This window comes from Oncorhynchus gorbuscha, unplaced genomic scaffold, assembly GCF_021184085.1.
Source record: "Oncorhynchus gorbuscha isolate QuinsamMale2020 ecotype Even-year unplaced genomic scaffold, OgorEven_v1.0 Un_scaffold_879, whole genome shotgun sequence".
In the NCBI taxonomy this organism is placed as follows: Eukaryota; Metazoa; Chordata; class Actinopteri; order Salmoniformes; family Salmonidae; genus Oncorhynchus; species Oncorhynchus gorbuscha.
Window position 1 is genome coordinate 133412 of NW_025745861.1, and position 23303 is coordinate 156714.

At 41.9% G+C, this 23303-nt stretch overlaps 1 protein-coding gene across 1 annotated transcript; it reads right to left on the reverse strand.

Moving 5' to 3' along the window:
• Window positions 1–691: 691 nt before the first annotated feature.
• On the reverse strand, window positions 692–18165 carry LOC124020699 (gasdermin-E-like). Its single transcript, XM_046335947.1, has 10 exons — window positions 18037–18165; window positions 17467–17722; window positions 11675–11879; window positions 8749–8923; window positions 8258–8378; window positions 7479–7604; window positions 2599–2726; window positions 1745–1916; window positions 1546–1619; window positions 692–1351 (listed from the first exon to the last, which is right to left on the reverse strand). Exons 2-10 carry the CDS (start codon window positions 17696–17698, stop codon window positions 1118–1120), a joined length of 1467 nt encoding a protein of 488 aa, XP_046191903.1. The 5' UTR covers window positions 17699–17722; window positions 18037–18165; the 3' UTR covers window positions 692–1117.
• Between the last annotated feature and the right edge of the window lie 5138 nt (window positions 18166–23303).

The following is a 23303-nucleotide window of genomic DNA, read 5'->3' on the forward strand; positions in this document are numbered from 1 at the left end:
GGTTACAGACCATGTAATTAGGCCTAGGACCCCTAGACATAACGAGTCAGGTTACAGACCATGTAATTAGGCCTAGGACCCCTAGACATAACGAGTATGGTTACAGACCATGTAATTAGGCCTAGGACCCCTAGACATAACGAGTCAGGTTACAGACCATGTAATTAGGCCTAGGACCCCTAGACATAACGAGTCAGGTTACAGACCATGTAATTAGGCCTAGGACCCCTAGACATAACGAGTCAGGTTACAGACCATGTAATTAGGCCTAGGGCCCCTAGACATAACGAGTCAGGTTACAGACCATGTAATTAGGCCTAGGACCCTAGACATAACGAGTCAGGTTACAGACCATGTAATTAGGCCTAGGGCCCCTAGACATAACGAGTCAGGTTACAGACCATGTAATTAGGCCTAGGACCCCTAGACATAACGAGTATGGTTACAGACCATGTAATTAGGCCTAGGACCCCTAGACATAACGAGTATGGTTACAGACCATGTAATTAGGCCTAGGACCCCTAGACATAATGAGTCTGGTTACAGACCAGGCCTAGGACCCCTAGACATAACGAGGTCTGGTTACAGACCATGTAATTAGGCCTAGGACCCCTAGACATAACGAGTCTGGTTACAGACCATGTAATTAGGCCTAGGGACCCCTGGTTACAGACCATGTAATTACATAACGAGTCTGGTCATGGGCTTCCTAACAATACATTAAAAAAAGCATTATAACAACAATAAGCTATGCAAGTGACTCTGAAAATAGCCTTGTAGTTTTTGAATTTTGTACACTTTTTGAACGGTCTTCAATGGGCAAAAACGTCATTAAAGGCATCTGGCAGAAGTAAATACAACTGCGTTTTGATGAAAAGCCATTAACACGGAAATATGACGTAGGAATGTGTCATTAATTAATGTACAGTAGTGGGAATATTATTTTGTACATTTTTCTTCACACACGTGCATTATCTTGTTTTTGATATGTTTTACTCCTGTCGCTTTGCAATCATCAACAATATGTTATCAAATGTGACATTTCTGAAATTCATCCCTGGCGGTGCAGTTCATATATCCACTTTGTAGCACAAGGAATGTTTCTATTTGGCTCAATCTATCCTAAAGAGGCCAGGCCATTCACAGCGATACTCATGACAAGAAGAAGGTGTCCAGGGCAGATAACTGAAGTCACTGTGAATTCTGCGTCCTCATTCAATCTGGTAAGTTCCACATTAGAGAGGGCAAAGAGACGCTCTGTCCTCTGATACAGCTCCTCCTCAGTCAGAACAGCCAGACCTGCATCTCTCAGAGAGAGGGTCTCCCCACTCCCTGCTGCCACATGCTGCACCTGGAGGACAAGGAGAACAGGAGAACTATTGTAAAGTGACTGTTCCACTGGATGTCATAAGGTGAATGCACCAATTTGTAAGTCGCTCTGGATAAGAGCGTCTGCTAAATGACTTAAATGTTAAAATGTTAAATGCACTCTTTTCTAAAAGGCCATATAGGACTGGAGGCTCAATCAAGCAGGTGTGAACTCACCAGGATCTGCAGAGCCTGTAAGACTGGATGACTGCAACAGGATCCCAACACAGAGAGACCCTCATCTGTCATTCCTGAATAAATAAACATACACACATAAATATACACATAAATATACACACACAGTAGTGAACCTAGTTTCCCAGGAACTGATCAAATAATAACTGGAGAATCCTGTGAAAACTGCTCTCTATCTCACCGTCCATGGCACTGACAATGAGGTGGACGGCACTGAGAAGTGAAGATCTGATCTCTTCCTCATCCTTCCCAACACATTGGTCTACAAGATCCAGTATGGCCTGGACTGTCTCCCTCTCAGACTCTTCCAGGTCACCCAGGTCAGGAGTCTCACCTTCACACAACTGATCCAGCTGTGACAAAAGAGAGAGATAGAATATGAAAGACAGTGAGAATGTTACAGATATTCAGGGTGAGATATTCATTCCTGCCATTAGTTGTGTGTGTGTGTGTCTACATTGTGTGTGTGTGTGTGTCTACATTGTGTGTGTGTGTGTGTGTCTACATTGTGTGTGTGTGTGTGTGTGTGTGTGTGTGTGTCTGCATTGTGTGTGTGTGTGTGTGTCTACATTGTGTGTGTGTGTGTCTACATTGTGTGTGTGTGTGTGTGTCTACATTGTGTGTGTGTGTTTGTCTACATTGTGTGTGTGTGTGTGTCTACATTGTGTGTGTGTGTGTCTACATTGTGTGTGTGTGTGTCTACATTGTGTGTGTGCTTGTGTGTCTACATTGTGTGTGTGCTTGTGTGTCTACATTGTGTGTGTGCTTGTGTGTCTACATTGTGTGCGTGTGTGTTTGCGTGTCTACATTGTGTGTGTGTGTGTGTCTACATTGTGTGTGCGTGTGTGTTTGCGTGTCTACATTGTGTGTGTGTGTCTACATTGTGTGTGCGTGTGTGTTTGTGTGTCTACATTGTGTGTTTGTCTACATTGTGTGTGTGTGTGTGTGTGTGTGTGTGTGTGTGTGTGTGTGTGTGTGTGTGTGTGTGTGTGTGTGTGTGTGTGTTTGTGCCCTGTTTCTGTACGTCTCACTCACCACACTCTCCAGCACACTGACTGTCTCTCTGTCCTCCATGGTTGTCTTGAGGAGCTGGAGTAGAGAGGAGCGTTTGGCTGCTGGCAGGACTGACAGCAGCTGGAAATGACGACTCAGTTTCTCCAGTTCTATAAACACACAAACAACAGACAGACCATGTTACTTTGTCAAAGTGTGATCAACAGTGTGGTAACTTCATAATTACTAATCAAAGAGAACAATTTAAAAATGTAACATTCCATTCAGCAGACTACATGTTGACCAGATGTTCACTTCTGTAGACTACATGCTGACCAGACGTTCCATTCAGTAGACTACATGTTGACCAGATGTTCACTTCTGTAGACTACATGTTGACCAGACGTTCCATTCAGTACATTACATGTTGACATTCCATTTGACCAGACATTCCATTCAGTAGACTGCATGTTGACCAGACATTCCATTCAGTAGACTGCATGTTGACCAGACATTCCATTCAGTAGACTACATTACATGTTGATCAGACATTCCATTCAGTAGACTGCATGTTGACCAGACGTTCCATTCAGTAGACTGCATGTTGACCAGACATTCCATTCAGTAGACTACATGTTGACCAGATTCGTTCCATTCAGTAGACTACATGTTGACCAGACATTCCATTCAGTAGACTGCATGTTGATCAGACTTTCCATTCAGTAGACTACATTACATGTTTACCAGATGTTCAATTCAGTAGACTACATGTGTCAGGATTTGGCCAGGGTTGTTCCGGTTTTTGGTCACTAGATGCCCCCATTGTGCCTTTTGACCTTTTGTTTTCCCTTGATCCCCATTATTATTTGCACCTGTGCCTCGTTTCCCCTGATTGTATTTAAACCCTTTGTTTTCCTCAGTCCTTTGCTCTGTGTTTGTATGTTAGCACCCAGCCCTAGTACTCTGTGAACTCTTGTTGATCCCGGTGGACTCTCTTGTGGAATTCTGTTTTTTGTTCTTGTTTGTTTGTTTTTGAGTATTTTTTGAGGCTTTTTGTGCTATACCTTCCACCTTGTGGATTTACCTTTTTTGTCTTGGAGGATTACCTTTGTTCTTGTGGAATTCCTTTTGAGGTTGTGGAGTTACATGTTTTCCTGAAGAACTTCACTTTTTACTTCATTAAATACACCATCTTAAGTACTGCTGTGTCTGCCTCATCTTCTGGGTTCTGCCAACTATTCGTGGCTCAGTTGGTTAAGTGACTGTTTCTCACTCCGGAGACCCGGGTTCGTAACCGGGTCCTGACAGAAACACAGAGCCAAAAATGAACCCAGAGGCAGCCAGTTCCCAGGACCTTGTTGCCATGCTGTCCCACCACCAGGAGACTGTCCAACGCCATGAAGCCGCCCTGGTTCAGCAAGAGGCCTTAATGGCTAGACATTCTCATCTTCTGTCGGAGATGCTGACTTCCATAAAGCAGATATCTGATCGACTTACCCCGGCAACAGTTCCCGTCCCAGTACCTCAGATTCACGTACCCATGGCAGTTAACCCTCTGGCTGAACCTCATCTTCCACCTCCCCAACGGTTCTCAGGTGATCCAAGTGCTTGTAAAGGGTTTCTCACCCAATGTTCTCTCTCCTTCGAGCTGCAACCCTCATCGTTCCCCACCGACCGGTCTAAGATCGCATATATCATCACCCTGCTGTTGGAAAAAGCCCTGGCCTGGGCTACTGCTGTGTGGGATGCCCATAGTTCCTGCTGTGCCAGCTACTCTGCCTTTGCTGTGGAATTCAAACAAGTGTTTCAAGGCCCAAGCAGTGGTCCTGACTCAGCCAAACAGCTCCTGACTCTCCACCAAGGTCGGCGCAGCGTGACGGACTATGCCATCCAGTTCCGCATGGTGGCAGCAGCGAGTGGCTGGAACAACGAGGCGCTCACGGTGTGCTTTCTGAAAGGCCTTTGCGACACTATCCAAGATGAACTGGCCACTCGGGAACCACCGGACAATCTCGAGTCCCTGATCAAGTTGGCCTCACGCATTGACCAGCGTCTGAGAGAGAACTCAACCGTAGACCTCTAGCCCCTATCAGTCCCAGCTCCGAGTCCCCACCTTTATCCTCGCTGGCTCCACCGGAACCCATACAGATTGGACGCATCTCCCAGGCTGAGAGAGACCGCCGGATGAGGAGCGACGCTGTCTATATTGCGGCAAACCGGGCCATTTCCGTTCCACGTGTCCCGGGCTCCAGGGAAACGCTCTGTCCCGTACAGACCGGGGGGAACTGTAACGGGAAACATAACCTCCTCCCATCCGTCCAACTCCCGTCTGCTCATTCCAGTCACCCTTTCCTGGGACAACCACAAGCGTCACTTTCAAGCCTTGGTAGACTCCGCAGGTAACTTCATGGATGGTGTCTGGGCGAAGGAGAATGGTGTTCCCTCTGAACCTCTAAGTGACCCCATGAGGTTTACTACATTGGATGGGAGCCCTTTGGGATCTGGACTTGTCACTCATGTCACTACCTCCTTGCGACTTTCAGTTTCACAACACCAGGAATTGATGAACTTTCATTTGATCTCCTGTTCCGAGTTCCCTCTCGTCCTTGGATACCCCTGGCTTCACAGCTATAACCCTCACATCGACTGGTCTGTGGGCACTATCAAGCAGTGGGGTCCTACGTGCCAAGCTACTTGTATTTTCCCGAATTCCCCGAATTCTACTCCCGAGTCTTTAGAATCCATCGACCTGACCCGAGTTCCCGAGTGTTACCATGACCTCAAACTGGTATTTAGCAAACAGAGAGCCACCATGCTACCACCCCATAGACCTTATGATTGCCCCATCGAACTGTTTCCGGGTACTTGACCCCCAGGGGTCGGATCTTTTCCCTATCTCCACCCGAACGAGCTGCTATGGATACCTACATCAAGGACGCTCTGGAAGCAGGCCTCATGCGTCCATCCACCTCCCCGGCGGGAGCAGGGTTTTTCTTTGTGGCCAAGAAAGACAGTGGATTACGTCCTTGCATCGACTACCGGGTACTCAATGCCATAACTGTCCATAACCGTTACCCGCTACCCCTTATGGCCACAGCCTTCGAGCTGCTCCAGGAAGCAGTTGTTTTCATTAAGCTTGACCTGCGGAACGCATACCATCTTGTGCGGATCAGACCTGGTGACGAGTGGAAGACCGCTTTCAACACGCCTACTGGTCACTATGAATACTTGGTGATGCCCTTCTGCCTGACCAACGCCCCAGCGGTTTTCCAAGCGCTCATAAACAATGTGCTTAGGGATATGCTTAACATATTTGTGTTTGTTTACTTGGATGACATCCTCATCTTTTCGAGCTCTCTTCAAGAACACACAAAGCATGTCAGACAAGTACTCAAACGCCTCCTAGACAGCTGTACGTTAAGCCGGAAAAATGTGAATTCCATTCATCCCGAGTACAATTCCTGGGATTTGTAGTGGAACCCGGTCGAGTCCAAATGGACCCCAGGAAGGTAGGGGCGGTAGCGGATTGGCCCACCCCCAAATCCATTAAGGAAGTTCAGCGTTTCCTGGGCTTCACTAACTTTTACCGCAAGTTCATCAAGAACTTCAGCTTGGTGGCAGCCCCTCTCTCAGCTTTAACCCCTCTCTCAGCTTTGATCAGACATTCCATTCAGTAGACTACATGTTGACCAGATGTTCCATTCAGCAGACTACATGTTGACCAGACGTTCCATTCAGTAGACTACATGTTGACCAGACAATACATTCAGTAGACTACATGTTGACCAGATGTTCCATTTAGTAGTCTACATGTTGACCAGATGTTCCATTCAGTAGACTACATGTTGACCAGACATTCCATTCAGTAGACTACATGTTGACCAGACATTCCATTCAGTAGACTACATGTTGACCAGATGTTCAATTCAGTAGACTACATGTTGACCAGACATTCCATTCAGTAGACTACATGTTGACCAGACATTCCATTCAGTAGACTACATGTTGACCAGATGTTCAATTCAGTAGACTACATGTTGACCAGACCAGACATGTTGACCAGACATTCCATTCAGTAGACTACATGTTGACCAGACATTCCATTCAGTAGACTACATGTTGACCAGACATTCCATTCAGTAGACTACATGTTGACCAGACGTTCCATTCAGTAGACTACATTACATGTTGACCAGACGTTCTATTCAGTAGACTACATGTTGACCAGACATTCCATTCAGTAGACTACATGTTGACCAGACATTCCATTCAGTAGACTACATGTTGACCAGACATTCCATTCAGTAGACTACATGTTGACCAGACGTTCCATTCAGTAGACATTACATGTTGTTCCATCAGTAGACTACATTACATGTTGACCAGACGTTCCATTCAGTAGACTACATTACATGTTGACCAGACGTTCTATTCAGTAGACTACATGTTGACCAGACATTCCATTCAGTAGACTACATGTTGACCAGACGTTCCATTCAGTAGACTACATTACATGTTGACCAGACGTTCCATTCAGTAGACTACATTACATGTTGACCAGACGTTCTATTCAGTAGACTACATGTTGACCAGACATTCCATTCAGTAGACTACATGTTGACCAGACATTCCATTCAGTAGACTACATGTTGACCAGACGTTCCATTCAGTAGACTACATGTTGATCAGACGTTCCATTCAGTAGACTACATGTTGACCAGCCATTCCATTCAGTAGACTACATGTTGACCAGCCATTCCATTCAGTAGACTACATGTTGACCAGACGTTCCATTCAGTAGACTACATGTTGACCAGACGTTCCATTCAGTAGACTACATTACATGTTGACCAGACGTTCTATTCAGTAGACTACATGTTGACCGCTAAACAGGAGACATTACCCTCCACTGGCATTATTACCTTCGTTCAGATTTAAGTGGCTGTTGGCATCAAAGTTGCCTCTCAGGTCCATAATTCCATCCTCTTCAATGTCATCCTTTGACCTAACCTTTTCAAAGCCCCCATTGTTGGAGAAGAGGCACAGCTCTGTGGACAAGAGCAGACAACAATCATAACCAGTAACACACAGACAGATACAGTGGCTATACTAAATACAGTGGCTATACTAAATACAGTGGCTATACTAAATACAGTGGCTATACTAAATACAGTGGCTATACTAAATACAGTGGCTGTACTAAATACAGTGGCTATACTAAATACAGTGGCTATACTAAATACAGTGGCTATACTAAATACAGTGGATATACTAAATACAGTGGGATATACTAAATACAGTGGATATACTAAATACAGTGGATATACTAAATACAGTGGCTATACTAAATACAGTGGCTGTACTAAATACAGTGGCTGTACTAAATACAGTGGCTATACTAAATACAGTGGGATATACTAAATACAGTGGGATATACTAAATACAGTAAATACAGTGGCTATACTAAATACAGTGGCTATACTAAATACTAAATACTAAATGATAAATACTAAATACAGTGGCTGTACTAAATACAGTGGCTGTACTAAATACAGTGGCTATACTAAATACAGTGGGATATACTAAATACAGTGGGATATACTAAATACACTGAGGAACATAGACGCTGGCTGTGTACTTTACCATGGTACTTAACCATGCAGCTATACCTGGGACATTGACAAACCATACACTTCCTCACCAAACTGTCCATTGCATTTGACGTAGAGTTCAATCAGACTGTAGGCCACGACAGTATATTCAGGAATCTTCAGTGACACATCACTATCTGTCTGAGTACTGCCGCTCTGCTTCATAGAGTCCTGTGGAGGAAATGTCAAATCAGTCAGAGACGTTTGGTGCCCAGATGACCCAGATTCTAACCCAGACAGTCATCTATACTGCACCATTACATCTTCAGGAAGTGGTTCTAATGATAAAAACAGGAAATGATCTATGTGGGAATCCAGGGGTACAGCATTCATCACTCCTGAACAGACATCTGTGATCTGTCAATATGCTCCTGACATTTATTTCATTTATCATAAAGTGAGATTATTGAGATTAAAAATCTATTTTACAACAGAAAATCTAAATCTGTGTTGTCAATTATACATTATGAATGATTTTCCACTCAAATATGATGACAACATCATTCACTTCAATAGAAAGCTTGGTAAGCTTTCTTCCTACCTTCCCGCTCAGGGCCACGCAGGCGCTCATGTTGGCTCCTGCATTGCCATGCTTCCGGACTTTGTTTGTGACCTGGCAAGGTTGTGATGTCATAATCCTTTCCGTCAACACCCCTAATATTGCCCTGGGCTTCTCCCGGGTCTGCTTGATCACAGGGTGGGTCATGTCCAGGCGTCTGCAGGAAGGACCCAAATAAATGATACAAAATACACAGTGGGCAAGGAAATATTATTTAAAGCTATTAGCTGTGCTTCTTACTAGAGGGTTATTCTTGAACTGCATGTATTTTACGTCCCTCGCCTTTACAACCATGAAAAACACTGTTTGGGTAAGGGGCAGCATTTTCACTTTTGGATAAATAGTGTGCCCAAATTGAACTGCCTCCTACTCTGTCCCAGATCCTAATATATGCATATTATTATTATTATTGGATAGAAAACACTCTGAAGTTTATAAAACTGTTTGAATCATGTCTGTGAGTATAACATAACTTATTTAGCAGGCGAAACCCCGAGGACAAACCATTCAGATGTTCTTTTTTTTTGAGGTCACTGTCTTTTCAATACGGTTTCATGGGGAATCCAGAATTCTAATCGACTTTCCTGCCATTCCTACCGCTTCCACTGGATGTCACCAGTTTGTAGCAATTGGTTGAGGTTTTTCCTTTGTGTAATGAAGAAGTACCATAGCTCAGAACGAGAGTCACTTCATGTGTACCTTTTGATAGAGGCTGGTAACCAGAAAAGTAGCGTCAGTTTGTTTTGCTCCTGTATTGAACACAGATCATCCCGTCTTCAATTTAATCGATTATATACGTTTAGAAATACCTAAAGTTGTATTACAAAAGTAGTTTGAAATGTTTTGGCAAAGTTTACAGGTAACCTTTGAGATATTTTGTAGCGACGTTGCGTAAGTTGGAAGCGGTGTTTTTCTGGATCAAATACGACAAATAAATGGACATTTTGGATATATATCGACGGAATTAATCAAACAAAAGGACCATTTGTGATGTTTATGGGACATATTGGAGTGCCAACAAAAGAAGCTCGTCAAAGGTAAGGCATGATTTATATTTTATTTCTGCGTTTTGTGTCGCGCCTGCAGAGTTGAAATATGCTACTCTCTCATTGTTTACCTTTGTGCTATCATCAGATCATCAGCATCTTATGCTTTCGCCGAATAGCCTTTTTGAAATCTGACATGTTGGCTGGATTCACAACAGAGTGTAGCTTTAATTTGCATGTGTAATTTAATGAAAGCTTGATTTTTATAGAAATATATTTGAATTTGGCGCTCTGCATTTTCCCTGGCTATTGGCCATGTGGGACACAAGAGTCCCGCCTACCCCAGAGAGATTAAAGGCTCTCTTCAATGTGTAACACTGAAGCGTTAGACTTTTAAAGGTAATTTCTCTTTGAGCCGACATATGCAGTGCTTAACGTGAATGCTGTCTCTGCCAAATACATTTTTTACAACTTAAAATAACAAAATGCCTTTACATGTCAATCACACTGTAAAGCTGAATTTCCATGATGCGGATTGAGTACAGCCCTAAAATGAAAAATAATTAGACATTATAAGTGTTTTCGTTGATATTGTATAGATCAATAAAAACCAAGAAGGCTATTAAAATACTTTTTATAACAAATATGATGTGTCCCTAAGTTTCATGTCATTAGTGTTCCCACCTTGTAAATCACTCATTAAAATAATATAACAAGGACATGAACCGTATGATTGTAGTTAACATACCAACCTGGACTCCTTGGGCTGGTGAACCGTATGATTGTAGTTAACATACCAACCTGGACTCATGGACCGAAGTGAACGTAAATCTGTCTCTCTCCATTTAGTGTAATATGTTACGTTTCGTATGTATTCATTTGTGGATGTTCATCATTCATTTCGTATGATATGTTACGAAATACTATTCGTATGATATGTTACTAATTGCAATTCGTAAAATATGTAATGAATTTGCAATACGTATGATATGTTACGAATTTCACTTTGTTGTGGCTAGGTGTGCAATGTTAGCTAGGCGCTAGTGGTTTAGGGATTAAGGTTAGGGTTAGAGGTTAAGGTTAGAGTTAAGAGTTAGGGCTAGGAGAAGTGTTAGCTCACATGCTAAGTAGTTGCAAAGTAGCTAAAAGAAAGTAAGCAGTTGCAAAATGGCTAATTAGCTAAAGTTGTCCATGATGTGATTTGATGCGTACATTTTAAGTTGCTAGAAATTTAAATAGGAGGTGGTTTTCAAATGTTCTAATTTAGCTCAAATGTCAAATTTGTCCATGATATGATTGAAACACACAACCTTTGGGTTGCTAGGCGTTCGTGTTATACGTCCTCCATCCCACCCTCTTTTTGTTTTGTTTTCTTAAGTAACAATACATATCATACTAATTCCACAAATTAACTTTTAAAAAGGCACACCTGTTCATTGAAATGCATTCCTGGTGACAACCTCATGAAGCTGGTTGGGAGAATGCCAAGAGTATGTAAAGCTGTCATCAGGGCAAATGGTGGCAATTTGAAGAATGTCAGATATATAAAATATATTTGGATTTGTTTTACAATTTTTTGGTTACTATATGCTTCCATATGTGTTATTTCATAGTTACGATGTCTTCACTATTATTCTACAATGTAGAAAATAGTAAAATAAAATAAAAACCTTGAATGAGTAGGTGTTCTAAAACACTTAACTGCTAGTGTACACAATCCATGTGTCAATTGTCTTAAGACTTAAAAATCCTTCTTAACCTGTCTCCTCCCCTTCAGCACCACTGACGAAGTGGATGTAACAAGTAACATCAATAAGGGATCATAGCTTTCACCTGGATTCACCTTGTTAGTCTGTGATGGAAAGAGCAGGTGTTCTTAATGTTTTGTACAATCAGTGTATGTACAGTATAGGGCAACTCACTTGTCTTTCGAGTAGTTAACCACCTCCTTCACTTTCACCTCCTCTTTCTTCAGTCTGCCAAAGGACGACTCTTGTTCGTTAGAGTATTTTAAGGCCACGTTAAGTTTTAAATCAGCCAACAATCCCTCCAAATTTCCTCCTGCCTTCATTTCTTCTATGTCACCAAATGTCCCACTGTGGTCCACGAAGTCAGACTCCTTGACATCTGAGGGAAAATTCAACATTAGATCCTTATGCATTTATAACACAGCACATATCTAAACTCAGCAAAAAAAGAAACATCCTCTCACTGTCAACTGCATTTATTTTCAGCACACTTAACATGTGTAAGTATTTGTATGAACATAACAAGGTTCAAAAACTGAGACATAAACTGAACAAGTTCCACAGAATTTGAATAATGTGTCCCTGAACAAAGGGGGGGTCAAAATCAAAAGTAACAGTCAGTAGTTGGTGTGGCCACCAGCTGCATTAAGTTCTGCAGTGCATCTCCTCCTCATGGACTGCACCAGATTTGCCAGTTCTTGCTGTGAGATGTTACCCCACTCTTCCACCAAGGCACCTGCAAGTTACCAGACATTTCTGGGGGGAATGGCCCTAGCCCTCACCCTCCGATCCAACAGGTCCCAGACTTGCTCAATGGGATTGAGATTCGGGCTCTTCGATGGCCATGGCAGAACACTGATATTCCTGTCTTGCAGGAAATCACGCACAGAACGAGCAGTATGGCTGGTGGCATTGTCATGCTGGAGGGTCATGTCAGGATGAGCCTGCAGGAATGGTACCACATGAGGGGGGAGGATGTCTTCCCTCACAGCGTTGAGATTGCCTGCAATGACAACAAGCTCAGTCTGATGATGCTGTGAGATACCTCCCCAGACCATGAAGGACTCTCCACCGCCAAATCGATCCCGCTCCAGAGTACAGGCCTCGGTGTAACGTCCATTCCTTCGACAATAAACTCGAATCCGACCATCACCCCTGGTGAGACAAAACCGTGACTCGTCAGTGAAAGGCACTTTTTTGCAGGTTCTGTCTGGTCCAGCGACGGTGGGTTTGTGCCCATAGGCAACGTCGTTGCCGTGATGTCTGGTGAGGACCTGCCTTACAACAGGCCTACAAGCCCTCAGTCCAGCCTCTCTCAGCCTATTGCGGTCTGAGAACTGATGGAGGGATTGTGCATTCCTGGTGTTACTCAGGCAGCTGTTGTTGCCTTCCTGTACCTGTCCCGCAGGTGCGATGTTCGGATGTACCGATCCTGTGCAGGTGTTGTTACACGTGGTCTGTCACTGCGAGGACGATCAGCTGTCCGTCCTGTCTCCCTGTAGCACTGTCTTAGGCGTGTCACAGTACGGACATTGCAATTGATTGCCCTGGCCACATCTACAGTCCTCATGCCTCCTTGCAGTATGCCTAAGGCACATTCACATAGATGAGCAGGGACCATGGGCATTATTATTTTGGTGTTTTTCAGAGTCAGTAGAAAGGCGTCTTTAGTGTCCTAAGTTTTCATAACTGTGACCTTAATTGCCTAACGTCTGTAAGCTGTTAGTGTCTTAACAACAGGTTTACAGGTGCATGTTCATTAATAGTTTATGGTTCATTGAACAAGCATGGGAAAAAGTGTTTAAACCCTTTACAATAAAGATCTGTGAAGTTATTTGGATTTCTACTAATTATCTTTGAAAGACAGGGTCCTGAAAAAGGGACGTTTCTTGTTTTGCTGAGTTGATTTGTTAATGAATTAAAATCAGTCCGTGCATGATATAGCCTAGCTGTTTGAGCCTAATGGACTAATTTGCCATGATGCTAGATTAGCGTACTTGCTTGAATACGGACTAATTTCACAATAACACCATGTATTCTTGTAGGCTAAATGTTTTAGCCTAGTTCACATTAGGTTTCCATTGTATTGCTAATTGTTCTTGTGGTTGTGTGATACATTCATCCTGTTGGTTACAGCCCCATAAGGGAGTGGATGTCCTGCTTGCAGACATTTGCCACCTCAGGGGTTTGGCCTGTCGATTCGGCAACATGCCAGCTCCGAGGAAGAAAAGGTGGCATGACCTCTTTCAGAGGGTACTGTATGTATTATGACGAGAGATAATGGCCATGCATAGGCCTATGACATTTGAACTTTGTGTTCATCTAGAAAACAGACTGTATGACTAGAAATACCTGTCATTAAATGTAGGTCTTAAATACTAATGAACAGAAACTTTATTACAATATTAGTCCATCAAATTGTCATGGCATTTTGTTACAAAGAGACTATACACAGTATCAAAGTCTCAAGCTGTGATCTTATCAACCAATCACGACAGGTTAAGGAAAGTTCCAGAGAGAGCTGGAGATCATCACCCCCATTGACTCCCGGATTCGGGTGTGGGAGAGGCGTAGTGGGGAGAGCTGCTTGAGAGTGGTGTGAGATGGTGAAGTCACCAGCAGAGGACTTCCTAACACATGCTTCCTTAAGTATTGTTACAGGTAGAGAATTGCCCAATGTAGGTCTGTGGACAACTCTGCTCGGGGGGCTTCAGAGAGGGGCTTCAGAGAGGGGCTTCAGAGAGGGGCTTCAGAGAGGTGTCTGTGGACTTCACCCCAGGAGGTAACATAAAGCTTTTAAGCTAAAACAACATTTATTTTTCTGATTTACTGAAATTAGATACCATATGGTAGTGTATTTTTTAAGCAGGTCTCGACCTGTGGACCTGCTGGGCCAGCACCTACAACTCCACCGGCACCTACAACTCCACCTGGAACTCCTCTGGCACCTACAACTCCACCTGGAACTCCTCTGGCACCTACAACTCCACCTGCACCTACAACTCCACCTACAACTCCTCTGGCACCTACAACTCCACCTGGAACTCCTCTGGCACCTACAACTCCACCTACAACTCCTCTGGCACCTACAACTCCACCTGGAACTCCTCTGGCACCTACAACTCCACCTGGAACTCCTCTGGCACCTACAACTCCACCTGGAACTCCTCTGGCACCTACAACTCCACCAGCACCTACAACTCCACCTGGAACTCCTCTGGCACCTACAACTCCACCTGGAACTCCTCTGGCACCTACAACTCCACCTGCACCTACAACTCCACCTACAACTCCTCTGGCATCTACAACTCCACCTACAACTCCTCTGGCACCTACAACTCCACCGGCACCTACAACTCCTCTGGCACCTACAACTCCACCAGCACCTACAACTCCTCTGGCACCTACAACTCCACCGGCACCTACAACTCCTCTGGCACCTACAACTCCACCGGCACCTACAACTCCTCTGGCACCTACAACTCCACCGGCACCTACAACTCCTCTGGCACCTACAACTCCCTCTGGCACCTACAACTCCTCTGGCACCTACAACTCCACCGGCACCTACAACTCCTCCGGCACCTACAACTCCACCAGCACCTACAACTCCTCCGGCACCTACAACTCCACCGGCACCTACAACTCCACCGGCACCTACAACTCCACCGGCACCTACAACTCCACCGGCACCTACAACTCCACCGGCACCTACAACTCCACCGGCACCTACAACTCCTCTGGCACCTACAACTCCACCTGCACCTACAACTCCACCAACACCTGTCTGCTTGAGGAGGAATGTACACAGCTGTGACTATAACTGCCGAGAATTCTCTTTCTTGGTAGGTAAGTCGCTCTGGATAAGAGCGTCTGCTAAATGACTTAAATGTAAATGTAAAATGTAGGTAAAAATGTCTGGCATTTGATTGTAAGGAATTCTAGGTTGGGTGAGCAGAAGGACTTGAGATCCCGTATGTTATGATTACACCATGAGTCGTTAATCATGAAGCATACACCCCTGCCCTTCCTCTTCCCAGAGAGGTGTTTATCTAATACCTATTTTTTACTTAAAAATTGCACTGTTGATTAGGGCCTGTAAAGTAAGCATTTCACTGTAAGGTCTACCTGTTGTATTCGGCTTCCTTATAACAACAACCTGATTTTCACTGTACCCTACAATTACATATGTTACATGTTACTTATAAACTCAATCTATCTAAGCCATTGTTATTGTACCACAAAACGTCAATTGTTAGCCTGGGTGTTTATTTGCTTATATCACTGAACACAACAGGTGCTTATTAGAGACAGACCTTTTTTTGCCAGGTGTCTATTTCCTTAATGCACACAACTTTTGCTAGTTTGCATACTGATAGTTAATTGTTTAATTCCAGTATTAATTTCCAGCATTTTTATCAATTTCTTCATTTTCTGCAATAATGTATTGTCATTTACACACGGTTACATTCATTTTGTCTAAGTATGCCACTATTTCTATTTGTTTTCTTATTTTCCTTGACAGAATCGATATTTTCCTCTGACTGTGCATTGTCGTCAGCATTTTCGCCAGTTCTTTTTCGTCAATGAATGGCAATCGGCCGGTTTCTGAGGGTTTGTAATCCTAAAGTTCTTACCAGTTATCTGGCAGTTCTCAGCTGTTGCAGGCAATGACTAGCAGTTTCTTACTGGCAATAAAAACGGATGATTGTCATAATTTCCCCCCCGAGTCATTACTGAATTATTGAATGTAACAAATCAAACATAACACCTTGTAAACAATTCATTTATATAACACTTGCCGTAGTTTTTTTCTGAAATGTGTGCCATTGCCAGGCCATTAAAATGGACAGGCAGCTATTTCAGACCGCGTTTAACTGAAGTTTTACGGTAATACAAAGAGGATATTGTACGCAAATTGTTCCCGGAGGTCAGGGTTGCCATGTCCGTTATTTCCATATGAGGACGGCCGTTGCTGAGAGAGTGGTGGGGAGGACCGGACGGGTGTGTGTGGGTTGAGAGAGAACTGCAGCAGGCAGCTTAGTCTACTATTGGCTGAGACGTGAGTGAAAGGAGACAGAGCAGCACTCATGTCGTGACAACTTTGTACTAGTTGTAGGTTGGCTATTTAGAACGTCATTATGGAGACAACTATTTTTATATATTAACACGCTAGAACTGAAATAACGGCGACAAGAAATAACGGCGACAAAACACTGGAAACGACGTTGGGAGCACTAGAGCGCAATGGAAGCAAGTCGGTCGGAGGTGGTTTAAACTCGATTCTAATGTAATCTTTGCTTATGGAAAACTATCAAGCAGAGTGTTTTACAGATGCTCAGTTCTAGGGTCTCGGGGGCTGCGTGAGTGGAAATGTGAAATTATGGAAGTTATGGAACTGCCTCGCGTGATTCTGTTGTGGGGGAAATTCCGCAATGGAACTGGCATTAAATGTGGAGAATTACACATTTGCATCTGTTTGCCATCAAGTAGCCTATTAATTGATATGCCATTGCTGGCTACTGTAGAATATAATTTGAAAAAATAAATATGTTGAAATTGAGTTGCTGGAGTCAATGCAAATCAATTTGTGCCACTTGTGTAGCCTACTTGGAGCTGGAACACGGATTTAATAAATAGCCTGTAACTTCAGTTTATTGTTGTTATAGCCTTGTGTTATTATGAAGTTATTAATGGCCATGTTTAGTTAATTAAATTGTAAGTTATCAAAGCTCTATCGCAATTGACATTAATTGTCAGAATGCATTAAGATTGACGGTAACAGTCAGTCACATTAGGCTACAGGTAAACAAACACTGGCTGTTGTTGACAAGCATATTCAGTTCATATACATATTTTCATATTTAATTCAGTGATTGAAATTATGACCTCATCCCCAGTAGCCTATTCCAGCAGGCTATTGGTTAACACAAGCACCCTGCCTGAGAGGCTGCTCTGGTGTTTACCTGGGTTTAAAGGTTCGTCTTCAGGTTCTCCGGGTTTCAGCACATCACTCAGGGAAAAGCCTCTGGACTGGTATTTGGGTTCCTGCCAGAAGCATCCACATCTGGGCCTGGTCTTCACAATGAGTGAGAGGAGATTCAGTTTACCAGAGCTGTCGTTCAGACTGGACACAGGAATCAGGCTACCGTTAGAATCTACTTCCTTCAACATGGATTTTACGGCCTTGGAAATCATGATGGTGGTGGATCGTGTTTCTGGCTGCAGCAGATGACAAAGACACAAATGACAAAGATGTCTAAGAAACAAAACTAGGATGAAAACATAAACACTCAATACAACAGCTTCAGAAGAGCATTCTAAATACATTTCACACACATGAAAGATGGCAAGACACTCAATAATGAAAACAAAAGGTTAACTTTCCCTGGGAAAAGAGTGGATCAGAACAGAGTAGCATTGCTTTTGACAAGACAGGAATACAAACAGGAAATAATTTCTGTCAAAATTGTTGGTCATTCAAGACAATCCAAAGCATGCTGTATTTTATTCTGATCGCAACACTGCTTCAATACCTGGTTCCCACTGCTTCTTCCTCTGGGTCCTTATGACTTAGAGATAGGTTATGAATGAGATAGGAATATGTGTGAAATGCATTAGCTAAGAGTTCATTACATACTAGTAGGAGGAGTCTATTTAACTGGGAAACTGTCCTGTTCCACTCTTACATTCCTGCTCTTCACTTCTGTTTTATTTCATGAGAAAATAACTTCACTAGAAGCAGTTAGAACTACATGCCACATTACTGGGAAGTATATTCTGGTGTGATGTGTTGTCATCCTCATGTCAGTGAAGCAGTTTTGGGGAGTAGTTCCTACATGCAATTCAACAAAGCACAGTTTAGTTCGTACAAGTACCTGGATGTTCGTATTGTTAGGTTCTAATTCTCAGAGTAAAAACTTGATGGACACTATGAAAGCTTAAACCAAGTTTATTCATCCCAAAGGATCAAACAGCTGTACAGACAAAGACATGGTTTCACCCATTGTAGTATACATACCTCACTTTGAGTGGTCTCCTCCTTATCTCTAAAAATGGCATGTTTATTTCTAGGCAGGATGCTAAGTGATATGGGCAATACACAGTTCCTCCCCTTATCAGTACTGACACATATGAACGTGTTCCCTGCACTCAGCCCCTCCCAAGCGTACTTATGGCACCCCTCATGTCTCTATTATAACTAATGATTCATAATATAACTCATGATTCATAATATAACTCATGATTAATAATATAACCAACGATTAATAAAATAACTAATGATTAATAATACAACTAATTATTAATAAAATAACTAATGATGAATAATATAATTAATGATTAACAATATAACTTATGATTAATCATTTAACTAGTGATTAATAATATAACTAGTGATTAATCATTTAACTAGTGATTATGTAATGATCTTCGTCTGTTGTTTGTAGAAAGTCAGACCGAAATGCAGCGTGTAGGTTACTCATGACTTTTAATGAAGCTAATACAGTACATGAAATAACGAAGAAGAAAACAACAAACGAATGAAACTAATACAGCCTATCTGGTGACTAACACTAAGACAGGTACAATCACCCACGAAATACAACGCGCACTCAAGCTACCTAAATACAGTTCCCAATCCGAGACAACTAAAATCAGCTGACTCCAATTAGGAATCGCCTCAGGCAGCCAAGCCTAACTAGACACACCCCTAATAATACACACTCCCAATTAATACAAACCCTAATACGAAATACAACATATAAACCCATGTCACACCCTGGCCTACCCAAACATATAACAAAAACACAAGATACAATGACCAAGGCGTGACAGATTAATAATATAACGTATGATTAATAATTTAACTAGTGATTAATAATATAACGTATGATTAATAATTTAAATAGTGTGGAATAATATAACTAATGATTAATCATTTAACTAGTGATTAATAATTTAACTAGTGATTAATCATTTAACTAGTGATTAATCATTTAACTAGTGATTAATCATTTAACTAGTGATTAATCATTTAACTAGTGATTAATCATTTAACTAGTGATTAATAATATAACTAGTGATTAATAATATAACTAGTGATTAATAATATAACTAGTGATTAATCATTTAACTAGTGATTAAGCATTTAACTAGTGATTAATAATATAACTAGTGATTAATAATATAACTAATGATTAATCATTTAACTAGTGATTAATCATTTAACTAGTGATTAATAATATAACTAATGATTAATCATTTAACTAGTGATTAATCATTTAACTAATGATTAATCATTTAACTAGTGATTAATCATTTAACTAGTGATTAATCATTTAACTAGTGATTAATCATTTAACTAGTGATTGATCATTTAACTAGTGATTAATCATTTAACTAGTGATTAATCATTTAACTAATGATTAATCATTTAACTAGTGATTAATCATTTAACTAGTGATTAATCATTTAACTAGTGATTAATCATTTAACCAGTGATTAATCATTTAACTAGTGATTAATCATTTAACTAGTGATTAATCATTTAACTAATGATTAATCATTTAACTAGTGATTAATAATATAACTAGTGATTAATCATTTAACTAGTGATTAATAATATAACTAGTGATTAATCATTTAACTAGTGATTAATAATATAACTAGTGATTAATCATTTAACTAGTGATTAATAATATAACTAGTGATTAATCATTTAACTAGTGATTAATAATATAACTTATGATTAATAGTTAAAGCTCAGAAATCCAAATCCATCAATATGAACAATGTGTTTAGCTGGAAAGTCCAAGTAGAGTGTCTGCTCCAGTGTCCAACAACACCTCTATTTCCTACACAGACTCAGGGTTATTAGAGTTACCAGAGAATAATGCTCCTGGTCTTCAGGGGAAAGTCCAAGTAGAGTGTCTGCTCCAGTGTCCAACAACACCTCTATTTCCTACACAGACTCAGGGTTATTAGAGTTACCAGAGAATAATGCTCCTGGTCTTCAGGGGAAAGTCCAAGTAGAGTGTCTGCTCCAGTGTCCAACAACACCTCTATTTCCTACACAGACTCAGGGCTATTAGAGTTACCAGAGAATAATGCTCCTGGTCTTCAGGGGAAAGTCCAAGTAGAGTGTCTGCTCCAGTGTCCAACAACACCTCTATTTCCTACACAGACTCAGGGTTATTAGAGAATAATGCTCCTGGTCTTCAGGGGAAAGTCCAAGTAGAGTGTCTGCTCCAGTGTCCAACAACACCTCTATTTCCTACACAGACTCAGGGTTATTAGAGAATAATGCTCCTGGTCTTCAGGGGAAAGTCCAAGTAGAGTGTCTGCTCCAGTGTCCAACAACACCTCTATTTCCTACACAGACTCAGGGTTATTAGAGAATAATGCTCCTGGTCTTCAGGGGAAAGTCCAAGTAGAGTGTCTGCTCCAGTGTCCAACAACACCTCTATTTCCTACACAGACTCGGGGTTATTAGAGTTACCAGAGAATAATGCTCCTGGTCTTCAGGGGAAAGTCCAAGTAGAGTGTCTGCTCCAGTGTCCAACAACACCTCTATTTCCTACACAGACTCAGGGTTATTAGAGTTACCAGAGAATAATGCTCCTGGTCTTCAGGGGAAAGTCCAAGTAGAGTGTCTGCTCCAGTGTCCAACAACACCTCTATTTCCTACACAGACTCAGGGTTATTAGAGTTACCAGAGAATAATGCTCCTGGTCTTCAGGGGAAAGTCCAAGTAGAGTGTCTGCTCCAGTGTCCAACAACACCTCTATTTCCTACACAGACTCAGGGCTATTAGAGTTACCAGAGAATAATGCTCCTGGTCTTCAGGGGAAAGTCCAAGTAGAGTGTCTGCTCCAGTGTCCAACAACACCTCTATTTCCTACACAGACTCAGGGTTATTAGAGAATAATGCTCCTGGTCTTCAGGGGAAAGTCCAAGTAGAGTGTCTGCTCCAGTGTCCAACAACACCTCTATTTCCTACACAGACTCAGGGTTATTAGAGAATAATGCTCCTGGTCTTCAGGGGAAAGTCCAAGTAGAGTGTCTGCTCCAGTGTCCAACAACACCTCTATTTCCTACACAGACTCAGGGTTATTAGAGTTACCAGAGAATAATGCTCCTGGTCTTCAGGGGAAAGTCCAAGTAGAGTGTCTGCTCCAGTGTCCAACAACACCTCTATTTCCTACACAGACTCAGGGTTATTAGAGAATAATGCTCCTGGTCTTCAGGGGAAAGTCCAAGTAGAGTGTCTGCTCCAGTGTCCAACAACACCTCTATTTCCTACACAGACTCAGGGTTATTAGAGAATAATGCTCCTGGTCTTCAGGGGAAAGTCCAAGTAGAGTGTCTGCTCCAGTGTCCAACAACACCTCTATTTCCTACACAGACTCAGGGTTATTAGAGAATAATGTTCCTGGTCTTCAGGGGAAAGTCCAAGTAGAGTGTCTGCTCCAGTGTCCAACAACACCTCTATTTCCTACACATATTCAGGGTTACCAGAGAATAATGCTCCTGGTCTTCAGGGGAAAGTCCTCATTGATCTACTCTGGTTGCGCGCAATTGGCTGCGCTTGATTGGCGCATTCACAATGGTTCGATGGGTGAGTGAATTCATTGGGACAGTGACATAGCCGTACTGGGATACTCAGTCAGCTGTAGCCCAACAGCATGTACTGGGGCACTCAGTCAGCTGTAACCCAACAACACGTACTGGGTGACTCAGTCAGCTGTAACCCAACAGAATGTACTGGGGGACTCAGTCAGCTGTAACCCAACAGAATGTACTGGGACACTCAGTCAGCTGTAACCCAACAGAATGTACTGGGGGACTCAGTCAGCTGTAACCCAACAACATGTACTGGGGGACTCAGTCAGCTGTAGCCCACTTGGGTGCTGCTATAGAGATTCATTAGTAGTGTCCGCCCATGAAGGCTTGATGTCATTTCCACAGATAAATCGACGTAGCAATTTGATAGTTGTTTATCGTCTTCTAGTTAGCTAGTTGAAAAGTCATCATGAATCATGTCAACAATCGCCTAGCAAATTATTTTCAAACTTGTTGAGATAAAACATATTGGAGCTCATCAACCACTGAACAGACCTCAGTTAAAATAGAGCAAGTTAGAAAATAATTAAACCTGAGTTTGGATGGAACTTGTGTGACAAAGTGAAAATGTAGTTTCCATCAACGTCACGCGCAATGTAGTGTTAGAGAACGCCTCGTGGGTAGAGTAGTGGGTGAAACCATTCACTTCAGGAAAACGTGTGATATTGTTACCCTCCCAATGAGTTTATCATATAAACTACAACGCGAAAAGTACGGTTTACTTCACTTTTAATAATGTCAGCACAGGTAGCAGCCATTTACAGTCTTTCTTGTAAATGTATTTGGGTTTATTTAAATGTATGTTGGGTTTATGTAAATGTATTGGGGGTTTATGTAAATGTAATTTGGGTTTATATAAATGTATTGGGGGTTTATGTAAATGTAATTTGGGTTTATATAAATGTATTGGGGGTTTATGTAAATGTATTGGGGATTTATGTAAATGTATTTCGGGTTAATGTAAATGTATTTGGGTTTATGTAAATGTATTTGGGTTTATGTAAATGTATTGAGGTTTATGTAAATGTATTTGGGTTTATGTAAATGTATTTGGGTTTATGTAAATGTATTGAGGTTTATGTAAATGTATTTTGGGTTTATGTAAATGTATTTGGGTTTATGTAAATGTATTTGGGTTTATGTAAATGTATTTGGGTTTATGTAAATGTATTTGGGTTTA

What these genes read in the sequence shown, in the direction of transcription:
- LOC124020699 (XM_046335947.1), bottom strand. Translation starts at nt 17,698, where the DNA reads ATGATTTCCAAGGCCGTAAAATCCATGTTGAAGGAAGTAGATTCTAAC. An exon ending in GCGTGGCCCTGAGCGGGAAG is followed by an intron (nt 8,379 to 8,748) that starts GTAGGAAGAAAG and finishes TTTCCTCCACAG; the next exon opens with GACTCTATGAAGCAGAGCGG. An exon ending in TCAGTGTGCTGGAGAGTGTG is followed by an intron (nt 1,917 to 2,598) that starts GTGAGTGAGACG and finishes CTTTTGTCACAG; the next exon opens with CTGGATCAGTTGTGTGAAGG.